We start from the raw sequence: 17,278 nt of genomic DNA on the forward strand, positions 1-17,278 counted from the left end.
TACATCTACACAACATCAAACAGAACAATAAAGAATCATATAGAAGACCAAAAACACATAATACAATTAATTGAAAAAACCCCTTCATACAATACAAGCAACAAAAGGGATTGAGGATCAATCTCACTACCCAACATACATCCCATGCTAAGAGCAAGACTACTCATTCCCCCTAACCTCGATGAATGCTTAATGAAGGACATGGATCTTTGGGTATTTTCCACTTTGGTACTCCTTCTCGTTCCTTAGAGTGGAAGTGTAAAAATAAAACAATTGTCGTAACCCCTCCTTTTAAAAAACTTAACCCACACTTAACTCTTTAGAAAAAATACTTTAACCATAGTTCTCTTTTCCTTTCTCTCAAATATTAAGATTTATAAATAAATAATATATCAAATAAACACATTTCTTCCAACCCAAATAATTATAACAAAATACAATAACTAATAATTAACAAATATATCATATATAAAATAAATGAATTTCTTCCAACACAATTATAATTAAAATAAAATATATAAACAATCACAATAAAAACACATATTTTTCTCCAAATACTTATTATTAATAAAATATCGTAAAAATACATATTTCTTTAATAAATATTATACAAAATAATTTTCAAAAATATTTATTATTTAACCAAAATATTCATAATTGTTAAAATTCTCTAAAATATTTTATAAAACTCATTTAATTGATTAAAATAATTATAATAAAATAACCCTAATAAATATAAAAATAAATAATAATTAAACTATTATATTAGAAAAAATTTAGGGTGTTATAAATTTAAAAGGTATTTGAGGTGAGGAGGGGGAGGGTGAATGAATCAAAGGGTATTTAGGAAAAACATTTGTGCTTGTTTGGTGGATTTTCTTTTTTGGTATTTTTGTGGAAATGTGTGTCCCACGAATTAAAAAACTACCCTTTAGGATGAAGGGATTACCGCAGATATCTCTAACAAAGACAAAAATAACCTTCTAACTCTATTTCCTTTTCTTTATGCACCCATGACCTGGTAGTATGAGTAATGCATATGGGTAATGCATTATGCTAGAATGAGTAATGCATTATACTCGTATATCAATCGCTATTATCTTTCAATGTGAAAATTACCATATTTTAGGATTAGAAACAAGTAGACATGAGTCAAATTCTATTTAACTTAGCTCAACTTGATAATATTTGACTAAACTTTACAACATAATTTGAGTTTAACATAAATATTTTTTTTTTTCAACTTGAACTCAACTTGGTTCAAACTCATTAGTAACTCAGTTCAACTCATTAGTAACTCAATTCACATCAACTAATAACTATTTTTTTAAACTTATACATTTCAAATTTTTAATTTAATTATAGATTTTGGATAAAATAATTATTTGATTTTTTTTAAAGATAAAACATAACTTATTCAATTAACTTTATAAGGTTACAAGATATGATTTCAAGGTATAATTACGGTCAAAATTTATATAAATAAAAACTAATTTACCTTACATAAAATAATAGAAAACCTAATCAATAATCATGAGATTATGAAATGTTCATCCTTTTATTATTATTATTATTATTATTATTATTATTATTATTATTATTATTATTATTATTATTATTATTATTATTATTATTATTATTATTATGAATTAGGATCTATTGTCACCAGGTGTAAATCCAAATACTTATACCAAATCTTATATCTTTAATAATTTTTTTGTATAATGCAAATTTAATCGATCTAACTGTTGAATCACGTGATATTATATTTAAGATCATGTATATCAAATTTCACATGATTTAAAATTTTTTAGATATGTTTTTCAAAAATGGATATTTACACATTTTAAATATCATATTATACGTTAAAAATAAAATAATATGATAAATTACTAAATAATTTTTGAATCATGTGAAATTTGATATAAATAATCTTGAGTATAATATCACCTAATTTAACAGTTGAATTAATTAAATTTGTATTATACAAAAAAATTATCAAAGGTATAAAATTTGATGTAAATGTTTAAACTAAGAATTTCAAATTACCATATCTAAACTAAGAATTTTAAATTTAAAAAATCTAAATTGAGTTATCTAAACAAAATATTTAAAGAAACACAAAAATTGAAATTCAAACAAAGTAATTTGAATTGATTTATCTAAATAAAATTATTTAAATTTCGAAAATCCAAATACTCCATTAGGGGTTGAATTAATTATTTTTCAAAATGAAAAACAAATACAATGTATAAGAAAAAGAAAAATAGTTTAACCAAATTTGAACTTGTCAACTTATGCTCTTTCATTAATATAAATAAATAAAACGAAAAAGAGATGACATTTTACTGAGTTCTCACTGACCCAACAAGTAACATAACCCGAGTAAGCTCATTCCTTTCTCTAAAACACCCATATTTCCCTAATTTATCCTCTCAATTGTTATAATCATAATAATCAAGTATAAATCAACAATAATTGTCTTTAGGTTCATATTCAGTTGAGTAGTATGTCAATTCTCAAACTAGGCACAACTTAGAGAATGTGTCATAATTTTCCTGCAAAATTGTTGCTTACTAGGATGCATGTCTACTAAAATTCCTTAAATGATCAAAACCTTGACTTGGTTTTTCTGAGTCTCCAGGATCCGTGAAAAGAGTAGCCGTTGTTGGTGCCGGGGTAAGGTGAGGTCACTGCTTGATGTTATCAATTTAGTTCTTCCTATATGAATTTTAGAAATGCTAGTGACAGTTCTTTTTCCATGTATTCGTTGTTCCCAAACATAAAGATTGGGTTAAAAAGAGAGTGTCTGAAAGTGTGTTAAAAATAGTGTCTGAAAGTGTGTTGAAAAAGAATGTGTTTGAAAGGGTTTTGCTAGCATTTGTCTCTGTCTAAAGTTTTTCTCTATATATTATGTAGTTGCTGCTGATTCTTGAGTTTATTCGCTTTTAATTTAGTCTTATTGACAGTTTGGATTGTTATTGTTGGCTTGGATGGATTTAGACCTGTTGTCGTTGGTAGCATGAAACCTTGCCCTTCATGTGCTGGGAAATTTTATAATACTATCGGCATTGGTTTTATGTTGAACAGAAGTATGAGTAAGGAAATGAATTTAAAAGGAATAATGAAATGATGTCATTTGAGGTAGTTTCATTGTTGCTATTTGGGTGATATATGATGATTGATTTTACGAAGGGTATTATTGGGTGCCTGCATCCTCCATGATAAATTTTCTCAACCATTGGTGTATCTGAGATTTTAAATATTCTTGACCATTAACTCTGGCTAACTTTGTATGGTGGTGTCAAGTGGGCTTGCTGCAGCTTACAAATTGAAATCAAATGGTCTGGATGTCACTGTATTTGAAGCTGAAGGAAGAGCTGTAGGGAGGTTGAGAAGTGTTTCTCAGGAATCAGGATAGTCTAATTTGGGATGAGGGAGCTAATACAATGGTAAGAATATAGTTGATACGTATTCAATCAAATTCCGAAGTCTAAACCAATGGTTTTTTTTTCATCAATAAATTATTCTTGTGCACTTCATTTTAAAGAGATATTCACATTAAAGGAGGAGGATTTGTAACAAGTTGAATCTAGTCTTGGGAAAATTTCAAATAACACTTGAGATGTTTTAGCTAGTTTTAATTTTAATACATAAGTTCATTTTGTAATACATAACCCACCTGAGGTTTGGGTAAGGACGAAAAAAAACTGTGAGTTGACCTTGTAACATTGTTAAAAAAAAAAAAGAAAAAAAAAAAAAAGAAGAAGAGGCTGATTCAGTAGCCCAGAACGGGCCGTTCCCAAATTGGAACGGGCCGTTCCAAGCTACTGAATTGAACTACATATTGTAGTTGAGAACGGGCCGTTCTGGGAAGGAGAACGGACCGTTCTGGAGGGAGAACGGGCCGTTCTGGAGGGAGAACGGGACGTTCTGGAGGGAGAACGGGCCGTTCCGGAGGGAGAACGGGCCGTTCCGGAGGGAGAACGGGCCGTTCCGGATGAGTTCCGGAACGGGCCGTTCTGATTTCAGAACCGGCCGTTCTGGGCGTTAATTTTGTGCGTGATTTGGGAGTTCGGAACGGGCCGTTTCGAATTCGGTACGGGCCGTTCTGGGCCAATCCGAAAGTCTATAAATAGGGGGTTGGGGGCCTTCAGGAGTTTTGGAGTTTTTAGAGAGAAGTTTTAGAGAGAAGGTCTCTGGGTCAGTGAGCTCCTTTCTCTCCCAAATTTCTCTGTTTGACTCCTTTTCTCCTCTAGATCACTAACTCCTTCTGACTTTTCTTGAAATTCAGATTAGAAAGCTTGTTTTGGAAGGACTGAAGTTCCGAGTTGAGCCTCGAGGGGAAATTATACTTTTGTTCAGTCTTTGGCTATCTGAGCCAATCTTCAGGTAAGGGAAGCTAGAATGTTTGTTATTTAAGTTGCATGTGAGTTTAGAAACTCAATTGATGCATGAAAGTTGAGGATCCATGGCTGGATCGGAGAATTCGCTAATTGTTCAAAGTCTTGGAAAAATGGGGGTTCTAGTGAATTTGATGCATCAGATGGGTGCATGTTGATTCTAGGTTTATTTAAGTTGTATGGAGTCTATGCATTGTATTTTGTGTTTGCATGTGGCTGGATTTGTTGGTGTGGATGAGAGTTTGTGAACTCTGTTATTGGAATTTAGGCCGGGCGCAGGTTGAATGCGCTAGGCGTGGATGAGTCTTGGGACTCTCAGGCTGGGATTAGGCTGGGCGAGCTCAGGCTACGCCGAGCGTGAATAAGTTTATGAATGAATTGATGCTTATGCATGTTTAAAGTTAAAGTTTTAGATCATGTATGTATGATATATGATGTATGGTGAGGTGTGATTCATATGTATGCTTTGTGATGATACGTATGAATGTTTGAATATGATATGACATGCGTATATGTTCATATGAGTATGATTGTTGATCATAATGGTGGGCAGACCATTATGATGTATGATGCATTATTGCATGTGATGTCTTATGACATGTGTATGATTGTTGATCATGATGGTGGGCAGACCATTATGATGTATGATGCATTATTGCATGTGATGTCTTATGACATGTGTATGATTGTTGATCATGATGGTGGGCAGACCATTATGATGTATGATGCATGATTGCATGTGATGCCTATGGCATGAGTCTAGCCTAGGACTTGAGGAGAGGAAAAATATTTTCGAACTGGAAGAGCTCACATAGAGTCTCTTGAGAGTGGTGCTTGGATAGACCACTGATATATGAGAGTGGTGCTCTGGGAGGCCACTGGATTTGGGAGAGTGGTGCTCAGATAGGCCACTGGGTTGGGTGAGTCTCCTCTAAGTCCTTAGCTAGTGTTGGAGCGGGGTATGAGGTCGAGGGTTATTCCCTTAACCAAGTACTCGGGAAGGTGCGTGGATCCTTGCGGATAGTCGGTGGGCGAACTCCACAATTGACTTGGTTAATGCATGCCAAGGTCGTGGTAAGCCCGTACCCAGCTGTGCTATACCTGACGGTGGATCTGGACTTCCAATTGTGTAAGTGACATCATCCGAGTAAACCCGAGGGAGGATTATATATCCTGTTTAGCTGTGACCGAGCGGGCGCATTGGGCGTGAAAACGGTTGGGGTGGTTTCGGTAGGATGGAATGTCACTTATACAGCTCTATTGTTGTGGAGATCTCCTAGGTGTATGCGTGACGACGCATTAGATGATTGATATGCATTGATATCTGTCATGAGATGCATTTATTGTATGATTATTAATATGATGAAGTGTGGTGTTTGACTTCATGATTGATGGATTGTATTTTATGCATGAGTAGTATTGGATAGAGTGTATGGTGTGACTCTATGAATACGATTGTGTAATATAGATTATTATGATTCATTTGTGAATTCTAGCTTACCCTTCTGTTTCCATGTGGTGGAACTGCGATGATCATACTTGGTATGGGAGCAGATCAGGGCTAGCTTGGAGTCGAGGTGACCGCTGCGAGACGGGGAGTTTGATCCTCGTGTTAGGGTTACCATTTTGGGTAGCGATTTTTGTCTGTTTGACCGGCACTAGGAAATATTATTTTTGGGATGACTGTACATATATGGCATTTTATTTTGTATTTAAAGAATTTGGTTATTTTTATTCTTATCTATACCTGTATGTATGAGTTATCCAATTTAATATTTTCCTTAGTTCACTAGTAGTAGTGCGATTCCACTAAGTGTAGAGACCATGGCGGGTCGTTACAGACCTAGCTTGCAAGCTACTCATCCTTATGTTTTTGAAGGCACATACTCCTCATTTGGACTAACAAAAATTAATGTTTTCAATCTAACACAAATGTCGGGGGGTTGCGGGTACGGGTTACAGTCTCAGAATAAACTTCATATATAAAAATTGAAAATAACTTACATATCATGAGGGTTATTTGTAATTTACCCTTTATTCAATACATACTTATAACAGAAGTTCTTACTATTGATGTTGCCTTTTGTTCACCTTGCACAGACTGAAAGGGAAATCGAGGTTAAAGGTTTGATTGATGCTCTTGGACTTCAAGAAAAGCAACAATTTGTAAGGATTTTTAGCTTAGAAAACAGAGTATCTGAGGCTATGTTTTCCTGATAATATAAAGCAATTCTGTTATTTAGCTTCCACTGTTGACCTCTTTCTAATATATTTGAACTGCCAGAGCCTTAGTTCTTTGAATTATAATTTGGATTTTATTGTGGTAATTGGAAGTTTTAGAGTATCGGCAATTGATCTATTTAGTGTTTAAATATTTGTGTTAGTAATGATTAAGATTGAGATTTTGTTTACTGTTACAGCCAATATCACAGCATAAGCGCTATATTGTGAAAAATGGGGCACCACTTCTGGCATATCTTGCTTATAACTTTTGTCTTTTTCTAAAATGTTAATTCCTAATTTTCTATTTCAAATTATTTGAACTTTTTTAAAATGAGTTTTTCATGTTTTTCTGCTATATTTGTCTCATAATAAATATAAAATGTGGTAACTGTTTAAATCAGTTACCCACAAATCCTGCTGCACTACTGAAGAGCAAACTACTTTCTGCACAATCGAAGGTTTTATTCTCACGACATGTCTAAGGATCTTCCAGCTTCTTGAGCTTTCAAATATTTTCATTATCATTCAATGTTTTCTATTTGGTTAATGTTACTATAAATGTACACTCAAAACACTTTTCAAGTACTTCACTGCAAATCATTGCATAATATTTTAGGCCTCACTATAACTTTTCTGAAGGTATGAGATTCTGAAATACCTCCCACAGCATGTGTAAATTTTTTTTTTTCTTTGAATTATTTTTTTGTGATTGACAGTGTTAAAGATCTTATTTGATTTATTGTATATAGGGGAAACTTGAAAACTCTTGTATAACTGATTTTTAGGGATTTCTTATTTGATTGTATCCTTATTCCTTAATTATTCATTCTCTGATTAGAAATAAATCAGCATGTGTTTGGGATTATCGCACACTCTTTTTATGTAAATCCTATAGTCAGAAACTCCCTTGTCTGCAAAATGTAGGTTATGAATTATGATGATAGTTTGGGTAAATAATAAATTTGAAGTCTGAACACAATCTCAGATTCATGCATTTGCTAAAATGAAGTATATTTTCAATTATCAAATGCTGAATATTCCATGATGTATGAATGACCTATGGAGTCTATGACTATTTACTGACATTATTAGCAATGGTCCAATCTCGTTGCTTTTGATATAACAATAAGCTAAGAAATATGACTTGTTTTGTCTATTTGAATATGATTATTGGCTGTGTTCTTGATAGGCAAGAAAGTCAACCACAACCAGAACCACAGGAGTCTACTACAAAAGGAAAAAAACCCATTGACTGTAATTAGAATTTCTGTTAACAGGTTGTAAGAGGTAGTTAGCAGTCAGTTAGAGAAAAGTCTATAAATAAAACCTTTAGAGTGTGATAGGCATTAATGTATAGTTTTGATAGTATTGAAAGGGCTATTTTCCCTGTGTGCAAGAAGAGTGCTCCTTTGTACATTACTGAAACATTCTTTCATCATAAAGAAGGGGAACCATTCTTTTTCTTTTGTTCTCCCTCTATCATATTTTCCCATTCATAACCGATCTTTTTCTACTTCTGGCTCACTTTTATATATTGCTCTAACTCTAAGCTCTTGCTAATCAGCATGTGCTATTATGAGCTCATCCCATCTTGTGAATTATTTTCTGTTCACATTTATTTGCTGTGGGGAAAAAACCCTCTAAAGAGCCATGGCCTATTTTTGTGCAAGTTAACTCGTACAAGTTTTTTCTAAAATTATGAACAATTAACCCTTTGAGATACTTGTTACCTTATTGTTTTGCATGTCCTATTAAATTTATTAAGAGGTTGATCACTCTGCTTTGCACAAATTTGTATGTCTTTTTTTTTTTTTTTTTAATGTCAAGGTTTATACTTGTAAAAATTACTTGCCCATGAAATAGATCTTCTAGTAAGAATATCCAACATGGGAACAAAAATAGGTTCTTGATATAATTTGGACTAATGTACGATTTACATGGAAGGCAAATCAGAGTTTTCTTTTTTCTCCTTTTCATGCTGTCTGTTTCTTTTTTTCTTTTTTTTTTTCCCTTTTTTATAAGTTCTGTTGGTAGTATTTATTACCTCTTCTAAATGTAGTTAATTAAATCTTCATTCATCCAGCTTTAATAGAATAACTTGCCCACTTAACTTCCTAAATTTGCTGATACAGGTCATTTTTGAACCATTTATGTGGAAAAGAAGTGACCACACTTGTGTGTGATGAAAATTCTGAGGAAAGGTTCAATAAACCTTAATTGATAGCATCCAATTTTCATTGCTCTTTGTCTATTTTATATTTTACTATATCATAAAAAGTAATATCCTTAGCCTTTGATCGACTTTCTTTCTTGCATTGTTGGCAGGTTCTTTGAATGTCATTTTGGGAAAGAGATATATGTCACCGTAGTCACTTGTTGGATGTTTTTCTGCCTGTGACTATCATGTTATATGCTTGCAGTGTACAGTACATACATCTTCAAGCATAATATTTATTATTTAGATCGGAGTGTTTTATGCCTTATTCTAACAAAACTATTTGAAGGTTGTGAATTATCTGATTGATCCTTTTGTTGGAGGTACTAGTGCAGCGGATCCCGAATCTCTTTCTGTAAGTTAATTCCCAGAATTTAGTTTATTTCTAAAATATTTCATATTTTGTCCTATTAAATTTGATTTTTTTAGATTAATTAATCATATAAGATAGTTAATTATGATCCAAGTATGATTTTAAAAGAATATTTTATCTTGTGATCATAGTAGCTTCTCTATCAAGCTTTTCATTTCTATAATTTGGGAAGCTTTTCATTTCTATAATCTGGGACACTAATACTGGTCGATCATGACATCTTAAAAAAAATAAATTAGAAATTTGGGAAACAGATCTCCAGCTAAGCAAAGAACTAATAAGTTACTATTTAATTCTTTTTTAAATTAGTAATAATTTCATTAAGAATTCTCAAACCATACATCTTCATTTCAGCCACGCACATAATTTCCTAAACCCTAAACCCTAAATCCTAAATATGTATTCTACTTCTACTGTTTTAGGCTATATGGTGTGTGGAGCAGTTTAAATTCATTTTCTCTTAAAATTTTAGGACTATTATTGTTTTAAAAGTCTAATTCAAAATTACCAATAACAGCATATACCGTCTCCCTTTGGTGGAGCATGCAGTTGCAGGATGCTAGAGACAACTGTTGGGAAAGATAACAAATATTAACAATTAAGTTGAAGCAAAAACAAATCTCCTTTTTTCCTGTATAAATAATAATAGATTCTGGAAACAATAAGTTATTTCAGCAGGATGTATAAAACAGAAAAACAGAAATCAATAGACACCAAATTTAATTGTAAGAAAACCCTCAATATAAGGTGAAACCCATGAGACCTAGTCTAATAAAAATTTCACTAATAATAATCATTGGGTATACCACAAGTCCTTGTAAAACCATAAAAAATCACTAGAAGTAGTTCATGACTAATATGGTGGATAACAATACAAGAAAACTCTCAAATGTGAATCTGACCAAACAACAGAGATAATCAAAATATACAAAAATTGGTACCAAACACTTCTTCTCCAAAGTTGGTTACTCCATTCTTTCTCATTTCTTCTCTCTATTTCACAAAAAGACACAATGGACACACTTCTCTCTGATTTCTCTTCCTTTTGAAAGGTTGATCTTACATACCAAGAGTTACTACACTTAATATTAATATAATTAGCATTTTGACCTTTTTTTTATTAAAGTCAACAATAACCCAAATAAATTGGTGACTGACTTGACGGTAACTCAACTTCATGTAAATAGTAACCAAATAGAACTACTTTCTTTGATTAGTAAACTCTCTTTTTGCAGTTACTTTTATGATTTTCCTTTTTTATTTCCTATACTTCAGAATTGTCTCCCTCAATATTTAGACAATTTTTCTGTCGTTGTTCTGACTATCCATGCATTGTCTGGCCAAGGCCAGCACTTCAATTCACAGTCCCTATTCTATCCTTCCTCTGTCAGAACTTGCATCTGTTTTCTCACTTTGCAGGTCAGTTCTGTCCTTTGCTGTTTCTTTTTTGTTCATTGACATTGTTGTAGGATGTAATTATCCAAATTAGTGATGCTCCGTAATTTGACGGAAGTATGTTTTTTATTTTTTGAGAATCTGTATTTGTGAAGTATAAATTATTTGCATTCTATCTATTTTCTTGGAGTTAGCCACTTTGCACCTATCTAAGATCGATATTGCACCATTATATTAAGGTGTTATTTTGTTTGGAATGTTATTAAGTAAGGCTTGACTGGACGGTTGAGTTAAACTCATAATTTACATTCTAAGTTTATATTAAAGCTATCTAGATCAATTAGAGAGAAATTTAACTCTCACATTATAAGTGGAAAATAACCCTTAAAAGTCAATTTTGTAAGTGATTTGCTATGTCATAAAGAGTTTAGAACAAGTTAATTTTATAAAATTAAGTTAGACTCATAACTCAGATTCTAAGTTATGATTGTTTCAAAAATTTCTCTTTAATAAGAACTTATTGAATTATTTTAACTTCTTACATTGTATTTATCATATTTATTTTTAAATTAAAATTTGATATTTTTAAAATAATTTATTAATAATTAAAAATAATCTTAAGTTATCATATCAATTATTTAATATAAATGTAAATTATAATTTACATATTTAAAAATATTTATTTATATGAATCTTAAATAAAATATAATTTATATAGCAAAATATAGTATTATTTGTATATAATAAAATTTAGGTATCAAACATTTAGTCTGAGTAATTTTCAGACAATTTCTTATTCTCTTCCTAATTGAAATGAAATGCATCTTCTAATACTTTTTTTTTCTTTCTCAAAAAGTAGAGTTTATCTTTGCAATTGGAATTTGGAAACTCCTTTTCATTTACAGAGAAATGAGAATGTATCCAAGAAATTACCGACACAAAAGAACAGTAACTAGGCTAGCTACCTTCAATCCTATACCAAAATTTTTTTTCTCATTTCCTGTTCCCAGCCTCTCCTTATATTTTACCCTGTTCCCTTGCTTTCTTCTTACACACCTGCCACTTTTGCAAACACAAACTGCATTATATTACACTGATATAGCTTCCCGAAGGAGAGGTAGTTACGAGATCAGGGAATGTGTGTGGTGTTTATCTGTTTTGAAGTTGATATTGACGCCCAAGATTTGTGTGAGCACGATCATGAAGTGTGAGTGGTGCTTTTCTGTTTTGAAGATGATATTGACACATGACAATATACGTGTGAGCACGTTTTAGAGATGCATATGCCAGTGATAATATTATTTTTTATTATATATTAGTATTTAAATAATTATTATTATTATGTAATTCATATGTATTTAAAATCAAAAATAAAAAAGAGATAATATAATATTTATTCCCTTCTTATATATAAGATTCAATTATTTAATTTATTAAAATTAAGAAAAATAGTTAATTTAGTTAATAATAATAAATTTATTTTATTTATATATTTTTTCCAAAATTAACTTAATAATATTTTTTAATTAATACTCATATATTCTTTAATGAATTAGAATATATATCTTGTACTATTTTTTTATAATTAATATTATTTTTCGAAATTAATTAAAGTATACGTTCTTAAAAAAAAATTATTAATATATTTTATTAAACTAAGAAAATACATTTTATAATTAATGATTTGGGATACTGCTATTCTTTTTGCTTCCGTATGATTTCTGCTCACGATTGCTTCAAGTGACTCATTATCTCATAAAGAGTTTGGGGCAAGCTTAATCTCATATCACTCACTATATAAATTATAAATAAAAATAGTTATCTAGAGTGAGTGTTTTTAGGAATTTCTTTTTAATTAGAGTGTTTTTAGGAGACTTTTTTTTTTTAATGAGAGCTTATTTAGAGATTATTTTAAATTCACTCGAGAGTTGTGCACTCATCATTTAGAGTTTATCTACGTAAGGGGAGGTTGAGAAACATCGCTGGACGTGGGTTTGTATGTCGGGTAGTGGGATTAACTTCCAATCTTGTGTATGTTGTGTGTTCATGTATAACGGATTTCTTCCAAAATGTGTTTGTTTTACTTCTTGTTCTTCTTGTGCATGATTAATGATATGAATTGTTTAAATGTATGATTAATTTTATGTTTTGGATGGTAATTGTATGGTTTGAGGTCCCTGTGAATTCCCGTGGTAAATCCTAAGGGAACTTGTTGTGATGATAGTGAAGGGATAGTAGTTCTATGTGTAAATTGAGGGATATTGAATGTTAATTACATGATATAGAACCCTTTTACATATTAAATTTTGTGTTTTAGTGAATTGGAGTGTGACTCTAACTTCTATATTTTCTATTGCGTGTCATATTTGATACATCATCGGGCACCACTTGGGACGTGTCGGGCGTCGTCGAGGATGAGATTAAGGTTTTCTCTCAGGGTCTCTCACACCAAGCGTGGGATGACCTTCGTCGTGTGTGGAAGCTCTAAGGGTCTCTCACACCAAGCATGGGATGACCTTCATGTGAATGTAATGCATTGAGTTTGATTGGCATGCATCATATGCATAAAGATGATTTTTTTAAGAGTAAGATATGAAATACACCACCAGGGAAGGTCCCTTATGTAAAAGCTTGGGAACCAACCTTAGGGATAACTTAATTTGGAAATCTCAATCTTACCTTTATGAGCATGAGATGCATATTGCATAGCTTAACTATCCCGACTAGATCCTGGTAGTATGTCCTTCTAGTGAGAATGAACAGGGAGTGTGACCAGACATGTACTCTTAGACTACTGTAGTGTGTTGCTAGCAGTAATGCACAAGTGTGATGTTTTTATTAGTGCCACATGCATGATAAAATATAGTCAGTGTCCATTGCATATCATTATAATCTACTTGTTGTTTGTTATGTTATGAATGAATTAAGTATGATGATAATGTATAATTGTGTATGTTATATCTTATTATATGTGTTGTTTGTGTTTGATTAATCGATTTGCATTCATGCACCGTGAGAAAAAGTAAGGTGTTTCTCGCTTCCTTTTCCTTTGTATTGTTTTCTTGTGGCTTTTGCGGGTAATTATCAATATGGTGTTGAGGATATTGTGATGAAGCCTAATTCTCAATGTTGGGTTTTGCTCTGATAGGTCATGTGACACCGATGATTAGTTAATATTTTATTCATGTTATTTTAAATTGAATAGTTGATTTTATTTCCTTTGTAATTTGTTATTTCACTAAGTTTAGTTTATGTTAAAATGTAACCCTTTCTGCCTATATGGATTTTAAGTCCTTCTATTTATACAAGGTATTTCAATTTTATATTATATTATGTATTATGGCATACAAAGTAGAAGGTGTCACAAATTGGGCCTATAATTGTGAATTTTGGTGTACCCTAGGTTCTTGTGGAAATCCCAAGGGAATGCCTTGGTGGTTGTATGAAGAATTGATAATTGTACATGTAAATTGTACCTTTTGGAGTGTATTATTGCCCTTAGAATGTTTATATTGTTTGTAATCGTAATTTGGATAATTGAGACTTGTAATATGTGAATTTGTGTTCCATACTCCTCTTATGTGCACTATATGTGATATTTGAATTATATGTATAGTTAATTTTATGTAATTTGAATTATTTGAGAATTTGAGTGTCTATAATTACTATAAGAAACCCTTGGATAGAGTAAAGTGAAGATTAATATTAATTACATAAACAGGCATGTGAGTTGTGTAATTTTCGCACTTCGTTGTAGTGAATTTCTACCCAAGGTAGAAACAAGCATGTTTGTGCAACTGGAGTTGAAAGTGTCTATACTGAACAACAACTAGCATGTGCTTACACACACTTACACACATGTGAAAGTGTCCTAAATGACCGAATTTGCTTTCAATGTCTTCATAAGAATTGTAACCTTAGATGTTAGTTTTCAAATGTCATTGGAATCACTTAAAAAGGAGGTTATGATTACATTAGTAAGCAAAAGCCAAGTCATTAGGTTTAGGTTGAAATATTGCGATTTTGTATTTTTAAAAAATAGTGGATGGAAGAATTAACTTTTGAGGTCAATATAGAATTGTAGATAATTATTTTAACTTTCTAATAAAATTAAGATCAACTTGATAGCATATATATAGCTTTAGCTAAGGTGTTTGTTTGGACTACATGATTTCTTAGAAGATTAAGTAATGAAAATGTAGTTTGTCAATAATGATGATGAATAATTTTACCCTTTAAGTGCTTGATCATATGAATGGTTTGATGTACCTATATTAATGTCTAGGAAAGATAAATCATGGGAGAAAACAATTGTGAATAAGTTAAGATGTAAGTTGATTGTTAATGATTTGAGGTTTTTTGAGTATAGCGAAGTCTGAGGTCTTAATGTGTGATATTGATAACCTTGTTATACTAGTTAAGTTATTGATTTAAATGCTTAGTAATGTTGTTCTCTTAGTGACTATGGTTGATATATTAACATATGATTAGAATACTTCATAATGATTCTATCTTGAGGTGTATTAAATGATGTTGTGTAATTATTGTGTTTGAATTACGAATATATGTGACTCTTATTGATGTGGATAACTGAGCATTATATATCAAGTATGTATTTATGTTAATGTGATACATGATTGATGTAAACTTTATGAATTGGTATTGGTGTTGGCAAGACATGAATGATGTAAGTGTAATGTGATTGGAAAATCGTTGAGTATGTATATTAATAATATGATATTGTATTATGTGTGAGATACATCATGTGTATATTTAAAAATCATTGTGTGTGAATCTTGTGAGGGTCATGCAAATTGGCAAATCGACAAATCAATACATATGTTTGTACTTATATTTTGACTAGTGCCACATGCATATAAATCATAGTCCATGTCTATTGCATATCATGTGTGAATGCATTTGTGTATGGAGTGTTTGAGATTAATGATGTGATAAATTGTGATTGACTTATTGGTATCTTGTACTTGGTGTTTAGTAATGTGGTTGCATATGTTGTTAATGATATATCTATTATGTTTTATGAGTTGCTTATTCAACTTTATTTCACGCCATGAGCTAGAGTGAGATATTTCTCACTCTCCTTATTTCTATGTTGTCTATATTATGTATGTTGTTGCAGGTGAGACTCATTAGGGCATTGATGATACTGATGACGAGGCTTAGTCTTTGTTTAGGAAGTGCTCTGCTAGAATATGTGAATGTGACATTGAGACAGTTTAGAATTTGTTCATTTTATTGTTATTTATTGTCTAGGACATAATGTTAGATTATTTGGTCAACTTTTATTTTGAAGTCTTATTTTTGTATTGATGGGAGTTTGTTATGTGGTATCTTCTACAAACCTTGACTTTACTTAATTAACTTTTATGCATGAATCTAATTTTAATTAAGTTAATAAGTAATTTATATTGAACATTGTTACATCTGTGGTAGAGGGTGTCACAAGTACATTCTCTCCAACATCTTGCATATAAGTGGGAAACAAATAAAATATATTTATCATCATTTAAACTTGAGTATTTTGTAAAATCATGAAACTTTATAATAAAGTTCAACATAATTTGTAGATAGAGGAATTTTGAATTATTAAATTTTGATTTATAATTATATATCATATATGAAGAAAATTTAATTAAAATGGTAACCTGAGTTTTTTAATGCCCTAGACGAACCAAAAGCATGATTCCCTAAATTATTTAAGTGTTGTCCTCCTATTTTTTTATTGTAAAATTATTAGAATATCAAAAATATTCTTAAAACAATTGATAATAGACATATTTCATTTAGTACAATTTTTAGTAATTCATTTTGTAAATCATTTCTAAGATTATTTCATGTTATTAGATTGTAAATGTCTAACGAACAATACTAACTTGATTGTCTAATGTGAATATATTAATTTTTATCATTAAAATGATCAATTTTATTACAATAATCATCTTTATTTTTACTATTTTCAAATAAAATATCAGATTCTTTATTATTCTCATATAGTTCCTCATTCTAAAAAAAAATAGCTTTAAAATCTAGAATACTTAAATTTGCATTGTTTTAAAGAAAAATTATAGAATACTTTAAAAAAAATTATAAAAACACTCTTTTGATTATCATAAGAGAATACTCAAAAGCCCGTGCTTAGTCACTCAATAATATTCTAAAATTTTGCTTACTTCTGCATCCCACTTAGATTAACATATTTTACATGCTTAATTTGGCTAATGAAAAAGAAGGAAAAGAGGGGAAAAATTGAATAACATTAGATACAGACATGCATGTATATATTTCTACTATCAATTTAGGTCAAGTACTAGCTTAGGATAATTAGTTCAAACTTATCTACAGCCTACTAGCACAATAAGGCTCCTAACATAATAAAATCATAATACTATAATAATTTATATACTATATTATTATGCAGGTGTAATCCAATGTTTTGAAAATCGAATTGATTATTAAAGTGATAAAAGTATTAGTTCAAAGTTTATCATGATTTAATATAGTACAAGTTAGTAATGCAATTCATATTTTGAATATTATGTTATATACTATCTCTAGTCCTTTTTTAAGAAATAAGTGATAATGTGTAACTATCACTTGTTTGCCAAGGAGAGTCGTCGGCATGCAAATCAGCCACTAGTTTTTAGTTCT

General features: G+C 30.9%; 1 protein-coding gene across 15 annotated transcripts; it reads left to right on the forward strand.

Annotated features, from left to right (window-relative positions):
• Window positions 1–2,325: 2,325 nt before the first annotated feature.
• LOC109817120 (uncharacterized) lies at window positions 2,326–15,953 on the forward strand. 15 transcript variants are annotated; one of them, XM_083072383.1, is made up of 10 exons: window positions 2,395–2,684; window positions 3,310–3,452; window positions 4,295–4,392; window positions 5,958–6,033; window positions 6,504–6,569; window positions 7,816–7,913; window positions 8,759–8,827; window positions 8,952–9,196; window positions 10,490–10,633; window positions 15,750–15,953. In XM_083072383.1, the coding sequence occupies exons 2-6, from the start codon at window positions 3,450–3,452 to the stop codon at window positions 7,876–7,878; spliced, it is 306 nt and encodes a 101-aa protein (XP_082928509.1). In that variant the 5' UTR covers window positions 2,395–2,684; window positions 3,310–3,449; the 3' UTR covers window positions 7,879–7,913; window positions 8,759–8,827; window positions 8,952–9,196; window positions 10,490–10,633; window positions 15,750–15,953. The 15 variants fall into 15 exon arrangements, 6 of the variants coding, with proteins under 6 accessions (XP_082928509.1, XP_082928511.1, XP_082928508.1 ...); XM_083072385.1 differs by having other exon boundaries at window positions 10,560–10,633; XM_083072382.1 differs by having other exon boundaries at window positions 10,565–10,633.
• Window positions 15,954–17,278: the final 1,325 nt, after the last annotated feature.

This window comes from Cajanus cajan, chromosome 4 (genome assembly GCF_000230855.2).
Source record: "Cajanus cajan strain Asha chromosome 4, NIPB_CcT2T_4, whole genome shotgun sequence".
Taxonomy (NCBI): domain Eukaryota; kingdom Viridiplantae; phylum Streptophyta; class Magnoliopsida; order Fabales; family Fabaceae; genus Cajanus; species Cajanus cajan.

Excerpts from the sequence above, each read along its gene's own strand:
- LOC109817120 (XM_083072381.1), top strand. Across the intron at positions 4,393-5,957 it reads CTATCTGAGCCAATCTTCAG|ATCAGGGCTAGCTTGGAGTC; the intron begins GTAAGGGAAGCT and ends GTATGGGAGCAG. Across the intron at positions 6,570-7,815 it reads TTCAAGAAAAGCAACAATTT|GCAAGAAAGTCAACCACAAC; the intron begins GTAAGGATTTTT and ends TGTTCTTGATAG.